Source organism: Sebastes umbrosus, chromosome 6 (genome assembly GCF_015220745.1).
Source record: "Sebastes umbrosus isolate fSebUmb1 chromosome 6, fSebUmb1.pri, whole genome shotgun sequence".
Lineage (NCBI taxonomy): Eukaryota > Metazoa > Chordata > Actinopteri > Perciformes > Sebastidae > Sebastes > Sebastes umbrosus.
The window spans coordinates 21,540,039-21,561,356 of record NC_051274.1 but is presented as its reverse complement, the minus strand read 5'-3'; the positions used below and the strand labels follow the sequence as shown (position 1 = coordinate 21,561,356).

At 40.9% G+C, this 21,318-nt stretch overlaps 1 protein-coding gene across 1 annotated transcript; it reads right to left on the bottom strand.

Moving 5' to 3' along the window:
• Window positions 1-118: 118 nt before the first annotated feature.
• Window positions 119-21,120, bottom strand: mybpha (myosin binding protein Ha). The gene is given in 15 exon segments (XM_037773571.1): window positions 119-1,782; window positions 5,016-5,060; window positions 5,783-5,969; window positions 9,501-9,637; window positions 10,794-10,953; window positions 11,815-11,954; window positions 12,308-12,500; window positions 12,632-12,720; window positions 16,774-16,941; window positions 17,354-17,488; window positions 18,142-18,207; window positions 18,483-18,542; window positions 18,992-19,004; window positions 19,006-19,043; window positions 20,861-21,120. Coding segments are annotated over 14 exon segments (1,632 nt in total). The 5' UTR covers window positions 21,084-21,120; the 3' UTR covers window positions 119-1,782; window positions 5,016-5,037.
• Window positions 21,121-21,318: the final 198 nt, after the last annotated feature.

Sequence of the window (21,318 nt, the reverse complement as noted above, 5' to 3'; positions counted from 1 at the left end):
TAAACTTACTTAACCTGGTGACTATACTACTCTGACTATTATTGCATAAATCAGCTGTTTTCTACATGCCAACATTTATGTAAAATAAGCAGTGAGATCATCTTAATATGCAATAACATCATTTTATGGCAATTTATTGTGTTGGGAAAAGAAAACAACCTGTGAAATGCTATTAGCAACCACCTCTGCAATTTATCTGACACATGGTGACACATATGTTGAATTCTAAGCACGCTATTATTAATAAGGTAGATAAACATACAATGTGGCATTTTCAGTCCAAGGAAAGAAACGCACACAGTAAAAAAAACAACAACAAACAAAGACGTGGTACAAATCCATTGGCTGAACAGTGGCAGGTAAGGACACACATGGTTGGACTGGCACCAACAGCAACATGGACGGTAAATAACTACTCATGAATTAATAAAGAATCAATGCTTCCTGTACTGTAGCTGCAATCTTTAGGGAAAGAGCAAGTTAGACGCTTTTCCGATCCACCTTTCAAGCCTAAGGGTGGTGAGTGATACAGGTCAGTGCACAAAAAACACCATTCAACACTGGTGGTGGCATTTAGCCATGCAGATAGTTTTGGTATATATACACTGTACAGTAAGGCTGTGTATTGGCAAGAATCTGGCGATATGATACGCATCATGATATAGCGGTTACAATTCAATATATTGAGATTTTTAAAATCTAATTTTAAGAAAACTGTCATACTCTATTATTTGTCAACGCTTTGAGCAAAACAAACAATTTCCACTCAAAGAAATTTAAGAGACCAATATCTCAAAACCTCAGCAGATAAATATGAAGCCATCTGCATTGCTGGATGCCATTTTTTTGTAATTTGGACAAACCAACTGTAATCACAACTCTACTTTGCCACTCCTTGAAAGCCAGCAGATTTGTCTTTGTACAACTATACTATAATGACAAAAACTTGCATCTAGCACTAACCACAAAATTGTATCTATCCCAAAACTTTGTGCAGCAATGTGTGAAATTTGTGAAGAAATCCACATATGTAATAAAATACAATTTTTATTAAAACATTCATAGAGTAATTCAGCCCGTTCTCATTCCCAGGGCATCAAATACAGACACTTTGTCACGGCCATTGGCGTTTGATACTACTGTACAAAGTACCCTTAAGCACCGGTATGAAACGCCCTGGGCTTTTCATTAACTACAATGTAAACCCATCTGCCGCATCAGGAAACGCACAGGGAAAGTGTTGTGGTGACGTACTTTAAAGAGCGAAAGAGACACAGGGCGGACAGGAAACCATGTTTCTTTCCTAAACATAACTAAGTGGTTTTGTTGCCTAATCCTAAACAAGTGTTTTTGTTTAATTCACAACATTAAGCATGTGTTTACCGCAACCGAAAAGTGACCGTGAGGGGTCTGACAAAGCGTCAGTATGTGACGAGTTGGGATGAGAACGTGTTGAGTCACTGCAATAGCATGTCCGAGGGTTCACTGTTTTATTGAGTAGTACATATACAGTACATACATATACTGTAACAAACAGCACATGGACAAAAACATTGTAAATATAGCCTTACATACATGTCACCAGCTAAAATAACATACATTTGTCAAACTGGGATGGGTCGGGTGGTCTTCCCTGCATACTGGGAGGAGTGGGTGAGTCGGGATCAGTGGGGGTGGGAATAGATATGGAGATGTTGGTATGTTGTTCTGTCCCTTTCTTCATTATGTACACACTGCTGCACAGACAGCAAAGATTTTTTTTCTCTCATCTCCTCAAACACTCTGGACAAGATAAAAGAGACGCACAGAGGGTTGTAAGGATATATTACACACACAGATACACATAGAGACACATTAACTCACCTAAAAACATAAGACCTTGACTTCTGCTGGTCCTTTAAAAGCACTGGTGGAAAGATAATTAAAGTAAGAAGTGAGTTAAATGGAGTCACGAGGTGTTGAGAATCACTTCAGACAGGAATGTGCTGGGAGAAAGTGTGTTGGGATGTGTTTGAGGTTTTGTATGTGTCTGTCTGTGTGTGTGTGTGTGTGTGTGTGTGTGTGTGTGTGTGTGTGTGTGTGTGAGAGAGAGAAAGATAGATCCACAGCGTGTTTTCCATCATAGATTATCTGGCTCGGTTTCTGCCCTCTTAGCCCATTCTCCCTTCTTCTCACAGCAGCCTGTTGACGCGTGGTAATGTGAGGAGTTTGGCTGTGTTAAATCATCTGGAGTAACTTTGAGAAGCTTTGGAGTGCCGCGCTGACATCACTGTGCCTTGTGGGACTGCATCCCGAAAAAACTCACAAGCATGATCGCGTCATCTATACGCTGCGGTTTACACTTGGCATGAAAACGCGTCTTTGGTAATGTGATCACAAGTGGACAGCTGTAAATACAGGTGTGAATGCATCCAAACACACCGAGGATGCATTAAGATGTGATCACTTGAGCCACGCTGGGGGGTTGTCAGGCAGGCATGTGGCCCCATTTACGGTATAGTGTGAACACAGCCGTGTCCCTGAACGTACTGAAGGTCAGCTTTGTAGTGTGCATGTAGCATAACAACTGCATCCAGTTTATTTGCTAATGTCAAATAATTAAGAAGTGGAATTGAGGCCCGTGTTCCAGGTTAAAGGAACAAAAATTATATATGTGTTTTAATTACTCACCCTGTGTTACCTTGAATTCTTCACAAAAAATGTTTTTCTCACATGCTTCCACGGTGAACGAAGAATCCAAATAAGGAGAAAAGTCTTGATGAATTGAAGCAAATGGAGGCCACCTTCAACAACAGCTAAACTATATCAAAACATCCGTTTACAAACTCTCACACAACTCGTGCAGTCTAATCCAAGTCTCATTTATCTAGTCGTATGCTCAGTATTTCCCAAACACATGCATCTTCACTAAAACTTACAAGTAGCGCGTCCGCGCAGGTGTGAGACTGTGAGAGTTCATTCATCAAGAGTTTTCTCCATTATCTTCTTGAAGTTATCTTCAAGAATTCAAGGTAGCATGAGGTGAGTAACCGATATACAAATGGTCATTTTAAAGTATTCCTTTAAGTACCAAAATGACCACAATCTTCCTCTAAGTGCAAAATGTTAAAGAGAACATATCATGCTCATTATCAGGTTCATAACTGTACTTTGGGTTTCTACTAGAACATGTTTACATGCTTTCATGTTCAAAAAATACATTTTTCTCATACAGTCTGTCTGAACATACCTATATTCACCCTCTGTCTGAAATGCTCAGTTTTAGCGCCTGTCTCTTTAAGCCCCTCCCTCCTGAAAAAGCCCAGTCTGCTCTGATTGGCTTGCGAGAAAAATATGGTGCACCTTTGCAGAAGTAGTTCTCAAGCTGTGATTCTAATGAGCCTGCATGTGACATAGGAAGGGGAGCCAAATCTGAATGGCTTGTTGATTCACATTTTCTGATCGAGGCAGCCCACTAAAAACTGACTGGGTTGACTTATTTCACAGTTTGTGGGTTAATAGGCACTCCAGATACCCACATGTATGTGCACAAGCACTGAAAAAGGGAGTTTTTCATGATATGTCCCCGTTCCTGAGATATCACATTCACAAGAATGGGATGGATGTGAGATCACAGTGCAGCTGGACCACTAAAATCGAATCAGATCATCCTCGAGTCCAAGTGGATGTTTGCGCCAAATTTGAAGAAATTCGCCCCAGTCGTTCCTAAGATATCGCATTCATGGGAATGAGGACGGACGGACGGACGTGAATGAAAAGAACATGTAATTGGCCCCTTGCTCACATGTTTTGAATGTACAGCAGGCATGGAAAGGGATAGTGTTTCACAGTGCCGTAAAAAGAACAAGTGGTATGTCTTCTACAGTAAGATAAAACCATTATCCTTCACTCTTTAACTTGTTGATAACCTTCAACTATCCTGTACATCCCTTTACCGACCTATTTAGCCATCTGTCTCATCATTCTTCCCAGTTTAAATGTCTTTTTTTTCCAACCCTTTGTCACTTATTTTCATCGTTATAAATCTTGCCAACTTCTCTCACCACTTAATGCATTTTTTTTTTTTTAAATACTTTGATGAGGCTTCTGCTGTCAGCAGTTTAAATGACACTGTTGGCAAAGCCTTCCGGCACTCCGTGAAAGGCTACACCACTCGAGCATTTGAAAAGCTTAAATGAAAGTGCCAATACCAAAACCCGACCGTGGCTGCCTAATAGTCAGGGTATAAATAGAAACGTTAACGCTGTAAAAACAGCAGATTTGGTATTTCTATTTGACTGGCATTAATCTTTGCCACATTACCACATCCAAAAGCAGGGCTGAGGAGGGAGGAGAAGGAAAGAGGAGGGCAAGAGTGAAGGACAGATGAGTTGTTATTGGTTTTAATTTGATGCGATGAGATTAAGAACACTGCAATTCATGGCTGGTCAGTAGGGCTGTCCCGAATACCACTTTTTGGGCTTCGAAGCTTCGATGACAAATATTCAAAGCTATTCAAAGCTTCGGGACAGCGCCGCTGCTGCACTTCTGTTCACACACACCTCTACACACAACAAACAGCGATATCCATCTGAGAATAACAATAATTAATGTTGAATATGAATAATGAATAGTGTTGTGGGATTATTCCTTATTTCATGGGCTATTTTGGGATTTATACATTATTATTACATAATTATATTTATAAAAAAACAAAAAATGAAGCATTCGAATACTGATTTTGGAGGTTGATTACCATGGCAACGGTCGAAGCATTAGGATTAGTCCTAATTATCAGTGTGCCAAACTCAATCTCAAACAACTGTGAGTATCTCCTATATGTGTGAAAGCAGTAATGAGTAGTGTTAGTGTTAGTAGTAACAGACCATTAAAAGGATATTTCATTTATGAGGAAATGGAGAAGGATAAATAGCAATGAAATGTGCTCCCACTAGTGACACATTTGTGTCTAAAACCCTGGACTACTAAACAAACTCAGTCTCTCTTGCACAGGAGTGGATATAGCTGTTACTTACCTCTAGGGGTTTGGCTGTTGGTTTATTTGCCCGGAAGGGTAACCTCTGTTGGGAGAAGAATATACAGTTTATTTAGGTTTTTTAAATGGATTAAAGTTGTGGTATATTATTAGTTATAATGTGGAGTCGTGAAAGCTGGAATCATCAACTGGTACTAATAACAGGTTCTCCAAATTTCTCACATTTAAAGGAATAGTTTGACATTATACTAAATACGCTTATTTGCTTTCTTGCTGAGAGTTCATGAAAAGATCAGATAACACTGTAAAATAAATATCAAGCTACAGTCAGCAGCCAGTTAGCTTAGCTTAGCATAATGACTGGAAACAGGGGGAAACAGCTAGCCTGGCTCTGTCAAGAGGTAACAAAATCATCCTACCGGCACCTCTAAAGCTCACTGTTTAACATGTTATATCTTGTTTAATGTGTAAAGAAACAGAAGTATAAAAACGGTTTCAGAATGTAAATCTCATATGACCACAACGTGTCATTTTTTTTATTTTTTGGTTTGTACAGATTAAAAAAAACAAGATATAAATTGTCAATTAGTGAACTTTAGACGTGCTTCCATTTTAATGCAAAGCTAACCAGCTGTTGGTTTTAGATTCATATTTAGCGCACATAAAAGTGGTATCGATCTTCACATCTAACCATTGCCAAGCGTTGATTAAGCGTTTTTACTAAACTCGTTGCACAATTCCTTCAAGGAGATTTTGTAACCTCAATTCACTTAAAACGTTATCCTTAATTTGTCTGTAGATACGTACGTTTGACCTCCAGCTTGCAGGAGACAACGTCCTCTCCCTTGGCGTTCATGGCTTTGCAGGTGTACACACCGCCATCGAAGCAGGAGGGCTTACGGATCTCGAGGGAGCAAATGCCTGATGCCGAGATCTGACGAAACTTGGGGTCGTTTCCAATGAGACACATATTCTTCATCCATTCGATCTTAGGCTGAGAGGATGAGGGGAGACATTTATAAACTACAACTTTGCACTTTACACAACAACAAAAAATCATGCTTTTGTTTTTTTTGAACCTCTGACTATTGATGTCATTGTACAGTTTTAGCTATCTATTTACCATTACCACATTGACTTTCAGTCTTTTCTGTATCACATTAGACATCCAAATTAATCAATGTACTTTTCCCCCCCAAATTGAACAACTTGCTAGAAATTCTAATAGTACACATTCATTACAGCAACCCTGTTAGTATGAGAACTACTTGATAACAGTTTAACATGTGTTTTTTAGATAAGCTCAACATTTGGCTAAACTGGGCTTTCAGTCTGTTATCAGCTTGTCTTCCAGCGAGCTTGGACTGTATATGCGGAGCGTGACAGTTGGGTAGAATGAGAGTAATATAAGTCTCCTCAGGTATGTGCTGCTCTGGGCTTCAGCGACACTCTCCCTGCATGAATTTCCTCATGGTCCAGCTTCATGCAAGGGGACTCTGGTTATTGGATTTCAGCTAAGCTGCTGTATTTCATAAGAGTTTGTTCCAACTCTTCCTCACCGATATGTGAAACATATTTAGTTCTGCGTTGCTGCTAACGACAAGTTCTCAAAATAGATGATTCTTCCATTTTAGGAAGTTCGTGAACTGACAAATGAGTTTGGACGGTAAAGAAGGTCAAACATTTTGGGCGTATGTAGATTATTTTCTGACAAGGTAACAACTGAAAACTGATTTTTCAGATCCACAAATTATTATTAGTTGAAGTGACTTCTGTAAAATGATTTTGCAAGTTTTGCAATTTTACGCAAGTACCAGGATGTGGAGGGGCAGGGTGTTACATCTAAAAGGTTTTACTTTATAAGTTTCACTTTCCCTCAAGTTAAACTCAGCAGGGCAAACAATGTAAAGTGAAAAATAACACCGTTGAATCTCCTCCATCTCAATTTCCCTCTGATGGATGAGGTGGAGGACGATGGAAAGACAGACACGCTTTCATGCTGGGCAGTAGACCAAGGACTGTATATTTGAGCCTTTGGCAGTGGGGTGCTGCTGAGGTTAATGTTGTTGCAAACCAATACCTTCAACAAATCGTAATGCTGCTAATGCTGTTTATCTTGGTAGACCTGCAGGTTTTATATTAGTGGAACAGTTGAGTCTACAAAATCAAATGAGATCATAGTTTGGATCGGTGCATCAATGCATGGAATCAGGAATCAGCCTGCAAAGGCATGACAATTTATGGGAAAAGGATTTTGATGTAATGTATTTTTAGACAGTTATTTTTGGTCAGTTGTGTCTGTCCACCACATTGGTCCAGATGGAAATATCCCGACAACTTCTGGTACAAATATGCATGGTCCTTAGAGGATGAATCCCAATAAAAATACCAGTTGCCGGTGAGACACTGCGTTCCGCATCGACACGAAAATAGAGCCCTTAGTTTCGTTTAATTGACAGCCAGAGGTAAAGACAAAGTAAATCCAGCCACTCATCTCTCCTGCTCTTATTATTTTATCTTCCTTTCCTGTCCCATCATACTTCTGTATTTGGACATCCATGTGTGTGGATGTTACAGGGATAGTCAGTCACACTGATAACAGTGCTGCAGTCTGGACCGGTGGCAAAAATAGTGCCTTCTGTGATACAGCAACGTGTCCACTTAGCCATGACAGGACAAAAGGCTATACTTGTTATCATCGTCGCTCCTTCCTTGCTTATCTATCCTCTCGCCGTTCTCTCTAACAGCCACCCCCGTTGTCTCTGCCTCTATATGTGACAGCTCTTTATCAGACACAGAAGGACAACTTATCATACTACATGCCTTTCTGCTGGACCTCACTCAGCAGTCCTTAATGGACTTTGGACACTGAGCCAGAGCCTATAAACACTCACATGTTAACACAAGTGTCCAACGTGTGAAATAATTTAACTTATAGAAGTTATATAAAGAGAGAGATTAAAAAAAAAAAGCGAGAGAGAGAGAGAGTTGGGACAGGGTGAGTGTTTGGAGGAGATAAATTAAAATGAAGTTGTATTTTATGTAGTTCAATTGTTTGTAATTATATATAATTATAAAACATTCAGAGTATCTGGGTCTCCTGTATAAAAGAGGTATTGAATAAGGGTGGGATACAATACAATATTATCACATTACTTAAGTCACTATACGATCTTATGGCAATTTTTGCGATACATACATACATACATTTTGCGATATGCCGAGTACTGTGATACGATATATTGTGATTACAATTTTTTTTGTTCACTCTCTTCATCTCAGAGTTTTCATTCACATATCTTAAGGTCAGAGGTCAAGGGACCCCTTTGAAAATGGCCATGCCAGTTTTTCCTCGCCAAGATGTTGCGCAACTTTGAAGCGGTATTTAGAATTCTTCCTGTCAAGCTAGCATGAGATGACAAGGTCGTCGGATTGTTAAGAGGTTAATAGTTCATACAATAAAAGATCAATACTTGACGTCTGTGTATTGTTACAATATTGCCACGCAAAATATTGCAATATTAGGCTGTATCGTTTTTTTACCCCACGCCTAGCATTGAATGTCTCTCTGTCCATGGTCCCCTACAGATAATGAGTGGATGTGTTATCACACAGCTGCTAGGACTCCGCTGGTCCACAGGGACAGGCACTTAAGACTCATTTAGACATAGTGGGTCTACTACACTCGGATGCCTGTGATGAGTCAGTGTTTCACTTTATAAACCATAAACATACTGTACTCACAGCTCTGGGAATTGCCCACACATGCCATGTTTCTGGACCTTCTCAGCTGCCACTGAAATATTAATATCCTTGTGTTGGCAAATTCAAGCTCAAGCCTACATCAGTTCCTGTTCGATTTGTCTCAAATACACTGGCATGTGCAAACTGTTCAACCGCTGCTGTCCTTGCTGAGAAGTCAAGGACAGCTAGGACGCATAATCTGATGCATTTCCACCGTTGCCTGCCTCTTAAGCCGTCTGCGTCAGCCAGACAACTGTAAAGATATGTTTAACCGGAGCAGCAGCCGCCAAGAACAGTGAGAGACATACTGAAACTTCACATGCCCTGCCCCGTTTCTACAGTGGATCTTTATAGCAGCGACATACCTCATTTGAAGCAGTACATCACATGCTCAAATTATTTATCAAGAGTCCTCAGTAGGAACAAAACTGTTTAAATATAGAATAAATGTTGTATCGTGACATTCGACTTCCTACCTACTATATGGAAAAGATCAACAAGACATCCAGATGTTTCCCCAGCCCCTACTCGCTATGTGGTCAAAATGCTAGCTGTGGGCATTAGCTATAAGTGAGACATAATAGGAACTCTATCGTGTTCCTGGACACTATATACTGTTAAGATATACTATAGGTGGTGGAAACATGAGCCCAAACTGCACATTAACCTGAAAAGGGTTCAGTGAGGGTCATGGGCATGACACATGAAACTATATAATGATCCATGGGCTTCTATGCAAACTGCAGTGTGTGTATGAACAGTAAGTGTATGAGTGTCTGACCTTGGGGGATCCACGGACAGAACACAGCAGCTTGCAGGTGTATCCCACGGTGGCAGCGCGGTCGCTGAGGGGTGTGGTGAACTTGGGTGCCTCACTGGAGTCACGCTCTGGATACTCGGGAGGCTTGTAGACAATACCTGTGAACACATGGAACAAGGTTAGGATCTCAGTGACGACTTCTTGGTATTGTAAATCAAATTACAATACCTGTCTGTACTTATTTAAAGGATAGAAAAATGATTGACGGCACAGGACAGTTTTTTACTGTGAAGCAGCTGCAGCCATGTGACATACATAGAAGTAGTGGTTTAACCACAAGAGGCAAACTTGTGTCTGAAAGTGAAACTATGCAAGGTTTGCTGAACAGCTGCCACTGTGTCTACAAGTTACTGTAATGCTTTAGCTAAAATGCTAAAAGCTTTGGTGAAAGATCAATAAGGAAAATCTTTCCCCTCTCGCTTTCTCTCTGTTGGGAAGTCATGTTATTTCTCGCTCCAAAATCTACTCCGTCAATTCCGCCTTCCCACGCTGTCAAAATTTCCTTTCATTCACAATTCTGACACCACCACATCTGGCTAAGTATCTTTTTGTTCCACGTTCCTCGAGCCAATCAGTCCTTGGATGCTGTTCTTTAATATCGTATCACTGTGTTTCAGAGCAAGGATTGCACCACCCACCACCTCCCCATCACCACCTTGTCCCTATTCAACTGAGAGGTTTCATCTTCCATCTGTCGGCCATCTGTTGGATGTTGTGAAAAGCTGGCCTTCATAGAGAATTGGGAGACGCAATATCATTTAAATATGGGGATAAAGGCACACATTTTCAGACAGTCTCTCCTGGACAATCGCAGCGTGAAGTTTGTGTGAATGTTGAATCGTTGGGTTCGGAAAGTTACAGAAATGGTCGGAGAAAGCGCCCCCCCCCTACATCATCAAATTACATTCATTGCAGGGAGGCAGGCGCAGGTAAAAGCAGTATTAAAAACACCCTCACACAAGAAGAGCAACATTTGCTCTACCAGCTGTCTTAATGTTGTCGGAGCCTCTTAAAAGTTATTTCAGTAGTAGCTGAGCGCGAGCCAAGAGAGCTACCCACTTAATGATTGAAGCAGTGCCAAGGCCATTTCCACTCAAGTCATCACTTTAAGACACACACTCAAGACTCTCACACACTTACTGCAGCTCATTAACGTAAAAAGTAATCACTTGTGCTGCAGCCCTGCCACTAAACTCTTCATTAGATGAACAGATTGACCTCAGAAGATTTAAAAAAATGAATCAAGAAGGTCACCTGTCTTCTGGATGGTGGCCACCTTCTTGGTGACAGCGCTCATCTCACCGACGCCCACTTGGTTCTCAGCAAACACTCTGAAGGAGTACGAGTTGCCCATGACGAGGTCTGAGATGGTGGCCGTCAGCCTGTGGTAGTTCACCAGCACCGAGAACCAGTCCTGCAGGTGGAGACACAACAGGCGGTTAGAAAAACTATACTGTGATGTGTCCTCATTGGATGGTTGTTACCAGTGAGCTATCAATCAACCCATCATTAAAAAGGGCTGGCAGTTAGATGATGATTAGGATGCCTGGTTTAGGCCAATTCTCTCTCCTCACTAAGCCACCATGTATAAAAGAAAGACAGAGAGATGAGTGTGATACAGTATGTCCTCACTTACAAATGTAGCCTGGGCTGTATTATAGGTTCTGGTAGTTGGCAGCAGTATCCTCTTACATCTCTGCCAGCAGCTTCCTTTCAGAAGCATGAGTCACAACTTTAAAAAGACCTATTAGCATTTTGATACACTGCTCAGTAAACCCCAGAGAAAAAAGGCATGGCAATGTAATCCAGAGCATCTGATTAGAGACCATTTCATCCATATTAAAAGTGGGAGATAAAGGGGTGAGAGTTGATACTGTGTTTAGTTCAAGGAAGAGCCACGTCATAGTCTACTTGTGAATATAATCCATTTAATCTTATTTCCATATACATATATTTCGCATGTACCCTTGTTAACACCTTATTTTGAAAACATAGTCACACACTTATCCGTCTGTTAACTTCACTAAGGCCATCACTGTCGGCCATGGATGTAGATCATATACCATACATCGGTCTAGTGTTGTGGCGGCACCATCAGCATCAATGTGATAAAAATCAGACACTGAACTATAAATCAAAACCTACGGCATAGGTATCTATGGCGGGACTCCTTTTAATCTCTTGCGTCTAGTGTGAATCCGGTTTATGTCTGCAACTTCACAAAGCCTGACAATGTGATTGGCCTGGTGTATTTGTATGTGAACATCTGCCATACCCCGGTCTTCCTGTCGGCCTTCTGGACGGTGTATCCAGTGATCTCTGTGTTGCCATTATCCTTGGGAGGGGTCCATTCCAGAGCGGCGTTGAAGCCCCAGGAGTCCACCAACTTCATACTGGTAGGACAGCCAGGCCGGTCTGAGGAGACACGCTACTGTTAGCATTTATAACGGATTAAAATCATAAGCAGTGTGTTCCTCAAAGCACGCAAGGTATCTGCTCCCAAGATCAAAAGTGAAGCATATATTTGTATGCTAATGCCTCTAACATTTTAACAGCAGCAGCTGACAGCAGGGTCAAAGGAAATCATCGTTAGGAGGTGTGATGTATGTTGGTTAGTGCTTTGAACTTCTGCTGGAGCAAGACACGTGTCTCAGAACCAACCAAGTCAAAAAGCCACAGTAAGTCGACATTCACACACCTGTCACACACATGCACATGTTGTTCCACGTGTATTGTTTGTGTGTAATCATAAAGCATGCGCGACTCACCCACAATCTGAAGGGTGATGGTGGCTTTGTCTTCAAAGCTGTCCACTTTAACAGTCATCTCGTAAACACCAGAGTTCTCCCTCTCAGCGGTGCGGATAAACAAGATGCTGTCTTTGTCACTGTTCCTGATGTTGACCTTTGTATCTAAAGGCTTACCATCCTTAAGCCAGGACACCGCAGGTTTGGGCTTTCCCTGAGGAGTTGGAAACAGAGAGACAAGAGATGAGAAGATGCAAGGCAAAGCGTGATGTCTGTGAAGTTTTCTGTGCCAACTGTACATGTTATTCATGGACTATAAAGTATGGTGTGTATGTGCTGGCTTACAAGAAAGGGGATGACCAGGTTGATCTGCTCTCCAACCTTTATGACACAGCGGGTCTTGAGAGCGCGGGGCAAGCGGATCCTGGGGTGGTCTGAAAAACAAGTAGTCAAGTCAGATATGTTTATCTTCCGCCTCATCCATCATCTGTTTTGGCTATTCTTCTGAACGGGATATCACAGGAACACCTTGAGGGAATTTCTTAAAATTTGGCACAAACGTCCCCTTGGACTCAAGGATGAACCGATTAGATGTTGTTGGTCTAAGATCAAGGTCACTGTGACCTCACAAAACACGTTTTTGTCCGTAACCCAAGAATCAATATGCTTATTATGACAATTTCACACACGTGTCTAACAGGATAAAATTATGAAATGATGACATTTTGGACATAAATGTAAACTGCAACTGCAATTTTTGTTTGATATTAACATAACCTGGACACCTACATAAATAAAGAATCCACTTGACTTAACATTGGCTGGCATTACCAGCCAGCACTGTACAAATTGTGTGATGTCCACATCCCGTTTGTGTTTTTCAAAGGTGGGTCAAAATGACAGGTCAACAAGACCTAAATAGACCAGCCACTGCGAGGCAAAGCTGACAAGAGAACCTGATGGAAGGAGCTAAAATTAACCCCCAAGTTAGACCAGAACTTACCATAAAAAAAATCTATTTTCATAGTTTTGATAGTAAACTTGTTGGTATGAATGTGTTATTTTACTTTAAGAAAGAATGACAATTATAATTTATGATGGGAGCTGCAACGATTAGTTGATTAATCAACAGAAAATTTATCAGCAGTCAATTTTCAAGCAAAAAGTGCCAAACATTTTCTGGTTTCAGCTTTTAAAATGGGACATGTTGCTGCTTTTCTTTGCCATATACACAAAATATTAAATATCTTATCGGTTTTGGACTCTGGATCGGACAAAACAAGCAAATTGAAGACATCACTGTGGGCTTTGAGGAATTCTAAATTACCATTTTTTTGACTAAACACTTCATTGACATTCAAAATCAAAATAATTGTTGCTTCTTAGATTAAATATTATTAGCATTGACACTTACGTTTTTTCAATTTATTATACTTTCACAAAGACAAACATACATATAAAGAACAGAATAACAGATACCATACATGTGCAAAAATACTAAACAAACAAAATTAGCTATTCATCTTAAACACAACACTACACTAAGAGTCCACCATCTGTGAGGTTATTAAAGTCAAAACTAAATCCATGTCCCAGTCTTACTGATGATTAGAAGTAGACATAGCCATAGGAAATCTAGCTGAAGAGAAAGTTTCTGTGTGTGAGAGAAAAAGTACAGTATCTGGGCAGGGAGAGGCAAAAGTGGAAGACCCTGCATCTAACAGCTCTTAAAATAGCTTTGGTGACGAGAAACTTGGATAAACCCCAACATGTGTTCCTTCATGTCATGCACAAAGAAGCAGCAGGAAGATGTCATCACTTTTTAAACTGACTGGAGTGGTCAAACATCACATCTTGAAACACTGAAGTGCAACAGATTGGAAATTGTAGATGGCCAAATCAACTGTGATAACGGCTGGTGTGCTTTAGCGGGGGATAAAATGATATGGATGAATTTGCACCGCCGTGGTTGGGACAAGAGCCATTTACTTATCCACTATGCTGGATGGCCGGGTGCTAAGTATCAGGAACAGCATCCCTCGCATGTTTCTGCATAAGCAGCAAATGTCTCTCTGGGCTAACAGGATACATCAAAACAAGCTGCTGCCCTCCATCGCCTCTCTCACATGATGTTGCAGCCTTGGTTTCTCTTCATCCACTCAAAAAGTCCTCATCTCACTCCCCATCAACCTCTCCTGTCCATCTTTTTGCTTCCCTTCTAACCAGGTTTCTTGTGTCTCATCCTTCTCGTCCTAACACTTGTCACCATCATTGCTGCAAAGGCTGAGATCCGGCCCCTGGGACCATCATTCCCCCGTGAGGATCAGGTCTGCCTCCAGATTTGGCTCAAACAGTAATCCCTGCTAATCAGCACCCTTCCCAGCAATGCCCAGCAATGTTGCTGGCATTACGGCATCCAGCAGCCGGGAAGTCCTCCTGCAAACCATTTATAATCTTTCTTTGTCTCTGGATAAAGTGTCTTTGTGGGGGGCTTTCAGCATATGCAGGACAGTGTGTCTTTATCAGAAGCTTGTACATGTAGATGGATGTCTGGTCGGGACACGCAGCTGAATTTACCCCTCCCCCCCCCCAACAAGCCACCCAGAATCCATCAATTAGGCTCATGTGTCGCTTCCCTCATTTCACCAGCAGTGCTGGTGGTATGCCTACATTTCTCCACTTAAGTTTCCTGTTTGTTCGCAGCAGTTTGAACCCTGACCAGGAAATACGCTCAGAGACATTAAGCTCTCCTTCTGAAAGTGAGTAACTGGGGCATGTCAGCTCAGGTCTGCACTATGTCAATGTGACTTGGTGTGAGTGCGCTGATGGAAATTCACAGCTCCAGTAACAAAACCAACGTCAGTTTAAACGAGCAAAGAGGAGGTTGTAGGGCTGCAGCTAACAATCATTTTCACTGTCAATTAATTGGTCGTTTTTTTTCTCGATTGGTTGTTTGGTCCAGAAAATGGTGAGAAATGTCAAGATAACGTCCTCAAAGATATTCAGTTTACCGTCATAGATGAGTAAGGAAACCAGAAAATATTCACATTTAAGAGGCTGGTATCAGAATTTTTACCTTTTTTCTTAAAACAAATACTCAAAGCAATTCATCAATTATCAAAATAGTTGCCGATTATTGAATAGTTGACAAGTAATCCATTAATCGATGCATCTCTAGGAGGTTGACAGTGTCGCAGACAGTAGTAGTAGTATTTTGAAGCCATTTGCTGCACTTCTTCACACAAACCAGTATTGGAGGAGTAATGGCTAATATTTGTAATCACATAAGTGACTTTGAAGTGAATTTTAAAAAGGGCATAATGAGCCTTTGTTATATTATGGACAGTTTTATTTATTGCAAGACATTAAGTGATACTTGTGCCAGACGACAGGACAGCTAGAGAGCCACCGCCATAAATTGAAGAGAGAAAGTGACAGTGAGGTCACACTGACAGGGCTGAAGTCAGTAAAATATATGGCTGCCAGATGGCTCATTAGCCAAACGTTTTCCTATGCCTGACTCAGTCTTACATTAAATCATCTTGAAGACGGATGCAGCAGAAGCCATTTCAGAGCCAGACAGTTAACCACTGCAGCACCCAAGTTTGAGAATATATGGTGCAGTGGCGCAATCTGCAGTTAAACATTTGATCAATTCTGCAGTAAAACATTTTAACTGTCAATTAATGTTCAACCTGTCATACAAAATACAGCTGATGGTTCAAACTGTCGTCAAACACACAGTACTAAAACAAAGTATATATTATATTAGACCCTTTTCCTCATTTTGCTCTTGCTATTTGATTAAAATGTTTCCATGTTCACTTATCTTTTATTTATGTTTTATATTTGTAAAGCAATTTTTAATAATTGATTTTAATAAGCGCTAAATAAATATACTGTGTTATTATCTATTATTCTTGTTAGCTTTACATCTCTTTTAGTCCTTTAGGACGCTACCAGCAAGAAACAAAAGGTCTATAGACAGTTGTTATCCATTTAATTAAAAGAAAAATACAAAAGTGAAGTAGAATGTGTGTGAGTGCTTCGCTTTTTATTTGAACCGACTGAAAATGTGTGTACAAGTGTGAGCATGATTTACAGCTAATGAAAGGTCTTGTCTGCGCCTGTAGGATTTATGTACGTACATCTGTGCAGTCCATCTTAAGTGCCCGGCAGTAAATACCACCTCTACCTCCGTGCTTGCAACATGAGCATTTTACAGGTCATAAGTTACAGTACCACCGCCTGAGAAGTTGTTGTTTACATCGGTGGAAGCCTATTTTGCAGGGACATTTTGTTTGGACTTTAGGAATTTTGAAGGCGCTTTTGTAAAGAAATCCAACAACATTTTGGGACATTTTGTACACTTTTGGACACACTCATGTACAGCCCCACAGATAGAAGACAGGGCTGTTCGGATTTCCCTTTTCAGTAGACACTAAGTGGTCCGTTGTACAGTTTGTGAAACATTGGCTGCTACTTACCACCGATCTCACGGATGGGCACAGGCTTAGCAAGTGTACCAGGTTCACTGCGGACACCGGCGCTTACAGCCACCACGCGTACATGCAGCAGGTCACCGGCTGTCAGATTCTTGATGCAGCAGCGGTTAGCTGGGGTCAGCTCCTCGTGAGCTGCAACCCAGTCTGATGCTGCAGGGAAACACAGTTTTTCCGTTAGTATGTAGCTTTCAGTGCAGTTTCAACTTTGAAGTATATATGTCATAATAGCTTTGATGAGGCTGCAACGCATTCCACCTGAAACCTTTTTCCATTTTCGAAAGCGTAAAACATCCTTTAATGGGACGTGATAAGTGGTTTATCGCATGTTGACGCACGTTTACAAACAACCTGCCCTAAAGGAGCACAAATTGGCCTCCATGATGAAATCTCAGACGGCATGCTGTCATCTGAGCAAACGAGCGCTTCTAAAAGTGGTGTGAGGAGATACAGTGACAGCCGGTGAAGTGCTGCCTGCCGTATACGGCCTGGGCAGAGCTATGAGTCTATTTGCCCTCTGACACTCTGGGGACAGGTGCAGCCTCACACACACACACAGACTCACTTCCATCCTTGCAGTACTCGATGGTGTATCCGTCCAGGCCGGAGGCTCCGATGGTCTCTGGCGTTTTCCATTTAATGGAGAGGCTGGAGTCGTTCACATCATCCACACATACGTCCAGAGGAGCGCTGGTGACGACTGAAGGAGGTTCAAACAGATTACAGATTAATAAAAGGTTGAAGTGGACAGTAAGAGGAGCTGAAATTACACTGAAAACACCCACATACTGTCCATTCTACAACATGATTATGTGTAGAGCTGCAATTTCTGATTGCTTTCATTATCAATTAATCTACAGATTATTTTCGCGATTACTCATTTAGGGAAATTTTTCCTTTACAATTTACTTGAGCCCAAGTCTTCAAATGTTTTTGTTTTGTTCAACCAAAGGTCCAAAACTCAAAAATATTCAATTTATAAGAAAGAAAAGCAACAGATCTACACAAATGAGAAGCTGGACAAATTATTTTTTGGCATTTTTGCTTGAAAAATTACTGAAACAGTTGCAGATTATATCTTGGATGATTAATTATTTTACTAATATTTTCAGGTCTAATTATGTGGGATTTGCTCTCAAACCTATAAACAATTCTGCACATCTTCACCAGAAGTAGAGCTGCAACAATTAATCGATTAATTGATTTGTTTATTGACAGAAAATTACCCTGCAACTATTTTGATTATGGAATTGTGGTTTTAGTCATTATCCCCGTCATAACGTCTGTCAGTGACCATGACTGGGTGTTCAAAGCAGGACCAAAGCTAACAGCAGAAGTAAATATTAGAGTTACCTGCAGGAGGTGGGGGCGTTGGGGCCTTTGGCGGCTCTTCAACTACTGCAGCTTCTGCTGGAGCAGCTAGCGTCAAACAAGCAGGAGGTTAATGGCGTTTTAAGAGACAAAATATCCATAGCATCTTTCCCATATAGTGACATTTCAACCTGCCAATCACTGCAGATTTTCACTGGAAAAAAAACACCAGGAGGTTCTAAGTCTTGCTAAGAATCCACTAGTCCTCACAGCTGGGGGAAAGCATGATGGATAGCAGATATTTTCAATAAAGCAGTCATCATTTGCAGTATATTTTGTGGTTGAGTAGTAATGCTGTTGTCTCTGTGGTGGTTTATCTTTACCGTCTGCGGGAGCATCTGCAGCAGGAGCAACAGCATCGTCTTCAGCAGCGGGAGCAGCAGCTAGCGTTAAAATGCCATTAGGAAAGCCAATTAGCGACTTACATTATGACATTACTCATGCAGGGAATCAGTCAGTTTCAAGCTAATTTGATCAAGATACACTCCACTGAAGCAAGCAGCAGGACGGAGCAGTGGGGACGGAACTTTCAGACTTCACAGTGACAAGAACAGATTTATGACCTGAAAACAGACACATTTTGGAGGCACTCCAAGACCTTTGCACACATTAGAAGACCATCACATGTCCACAAAGTGAAACCTCATGGGTTGGTTAAAAAGACAAAGAGCTCAAAGATGAACACTTACACATGATGAACTTTACAGATAGAAATACCAGTAAACACATGAGAACGAAACACACACACCATGTGTAGGGCACACTGGAACACAAACCCACACACATACATTACAGCTTGTGTGTGTGGACCCCGTGTGGTGTGTGTGTTTACCCTCAGTAGGAGTGTATCGAGTCGCCTCCTTCCTCGGTGGTTGTGGCATCAGCTGAAGTTAGGGGTTACATGTTGAGGTTAGCAAGCAAAAACAACACCAGTCACTCGACTACATCCACTCCCATGCATTTTGTGCTTCTACTTTTGTTACTTCTTACAGGAACTGTTTCTGCAATTAAACAATTAAAGATGACCTATTATGCTTTTGTGCTTTTCCCTTTCCTTTAGTGTATTATCTAGTTTTTTGTGCATGTAAAAGGTCTGTTTAAGTTACAAAGTCAAGGCTAAGGGGAGTTAGTTACCACACAGAAACACTGCTCCTGAACCGCCTTTCAGACAGAGGGTGAAAAGAGGTGCTACAGCACAGGCGGTATGAGAAAAGTAAAATGTTTTTTGAACATTAAAGCATGTACACATAATCTAGTACAGGGGTCTGTAACCTTAACTATCAAAAGAGCCATTTTAAGCAAAAAAATAAATAAAAAAAAATCTTTCTGGAGCCGCAAAACTTTTGAGCATTGTGATGAAGGTAACAGATTATAGTCTAAGTATATAGTATATAGGTCTAATGCAGTGAGGGCCAAAGTGCAAATGTACTACGGAGTATTAGGGCCACATTGAGGGAAAAAACATCAGAGATTTCCATAATAAAGTCATAATATTACAAGAAAAAAGTCATAACTTTACGAAAATAATGTCATAACTTTACGAGAAAAAAAGTTGTAATATTACAAGATAAAGTCATAACTTTACGAGAAACAAAGTTGTAGTATTACGAGAATAAAGTCATAACTTTACGAGAAAAAAAGTTGTAATATTACGAGAATAAAGTCATAACTTTACGAGAAAAAAAGTTGTAATATTACAAGATAAAGTCATAACTTTACGAGAAACAAAGTTGTAGTATTACGAGAATAAAGTCATAACTTTACGAGAAACAAAGTTGTAGTATTACGAGAATAAAGTCATAACTTTACGAGAAACAAAGTTGTAGTATTACGAGAATAAAGTCATAACTTTACGAGAAAAAAAAGTTGTATTACGAGAATGTCATAACTTTATGAGAAAAAAGTCGTAATATTACGAGAATAAAGTCATAATATTACGAGAATAAAATCGTTACTTTACAAGAGAAAAAAGAAAATAACACGTAAAATTACTACTTTATAATATTATGACTTTATTCTCAAAATCTCAGATTTTTTTTTTCCTCAATGTGGCCCTAAACTCAAAATACAAGTATGCACCTGAAAATAAGCACAACAGGTCCTCTTTAATATAAACATATTGGAATTAATTGTATTAGATGTGTGATACATGTTAGCAGGTGAAGAAATCGACAGTAGATCCAGGTGAAAATGGTGACTATAGGCACAGGTTTTGGTGTTTTTCTCTCATTAAGTTTGGGGAAAGTGTAATGACTTCTCTGTACTACAATTTCCAATCTTCTATAGTTTCAATATTGTCCTTATTATTTGCAAAGCTGCAACGCCTCAACAACCACTGATTACTAGCACTAGGAGTCCACACACTCAGTTCCATACTGTACCTTGAGATGCATGTCATTAGAGGATATTCAAGCTCCACCAGGCTACATTTAAAACAAGCTGCATTTTGCGTTTAAGAGTGATAAGGGTCACAGCTGCTGCAGCTGTTTCAAGAGTTGTGTCTCCTTCTGGGTAAGGAGCTGAACATTAGTAGTCAAATGACTAGAGATTTGTTTTTTGAAAGTAACATTAGACACCGTGTGTTTGCCCAGTGCACTCATCTTATGTTAACATACAGCTTAAGGACTAACGTTAGTACTCCATTCCATGTTCAGGAGGGATTTTCGCGGTTATAAAAAGTGTCCATATCTCCCAGTGATACCTGGGGGGCTTGGTTCAGCAGCGGGGGGTGTTTCTGCCTCGGGTGCAGGAGCTGCTGCCTCGACAGGAGCAGCAGCTTCCACAACAGGTGTAGCCTCGACAGGTGCAGCTTCCGCAGGTGGAGCCTCTACGGGAGCCGGTGTGGGCTCCGGCGCGGGCTCAGGTGCCTTCGCGGCAGCCTGCTTGGCTGGGGATTTCTTGATGGGCGCAGGTTTGCTTGGCATTGTGGTGAGTAGTCCTCTGGATGAAAGAGCCAGGAGGGATCTTAAAGTAATATATATAGCGTTGGGGGTTGGTGGTGGGCTTGTAGACAACTCCACCCATCACCCTAACTTTAATAAGTTACTCCCCTCCTCCTCCACTTCAAGCCCAGCTTCAGTCACATCCAGTCACATCCTCCTCATCTGGGTCGTGTCTAGAAGGTACCACGCAAATTGCGAAAGTTTCTTGCAAGTTTTT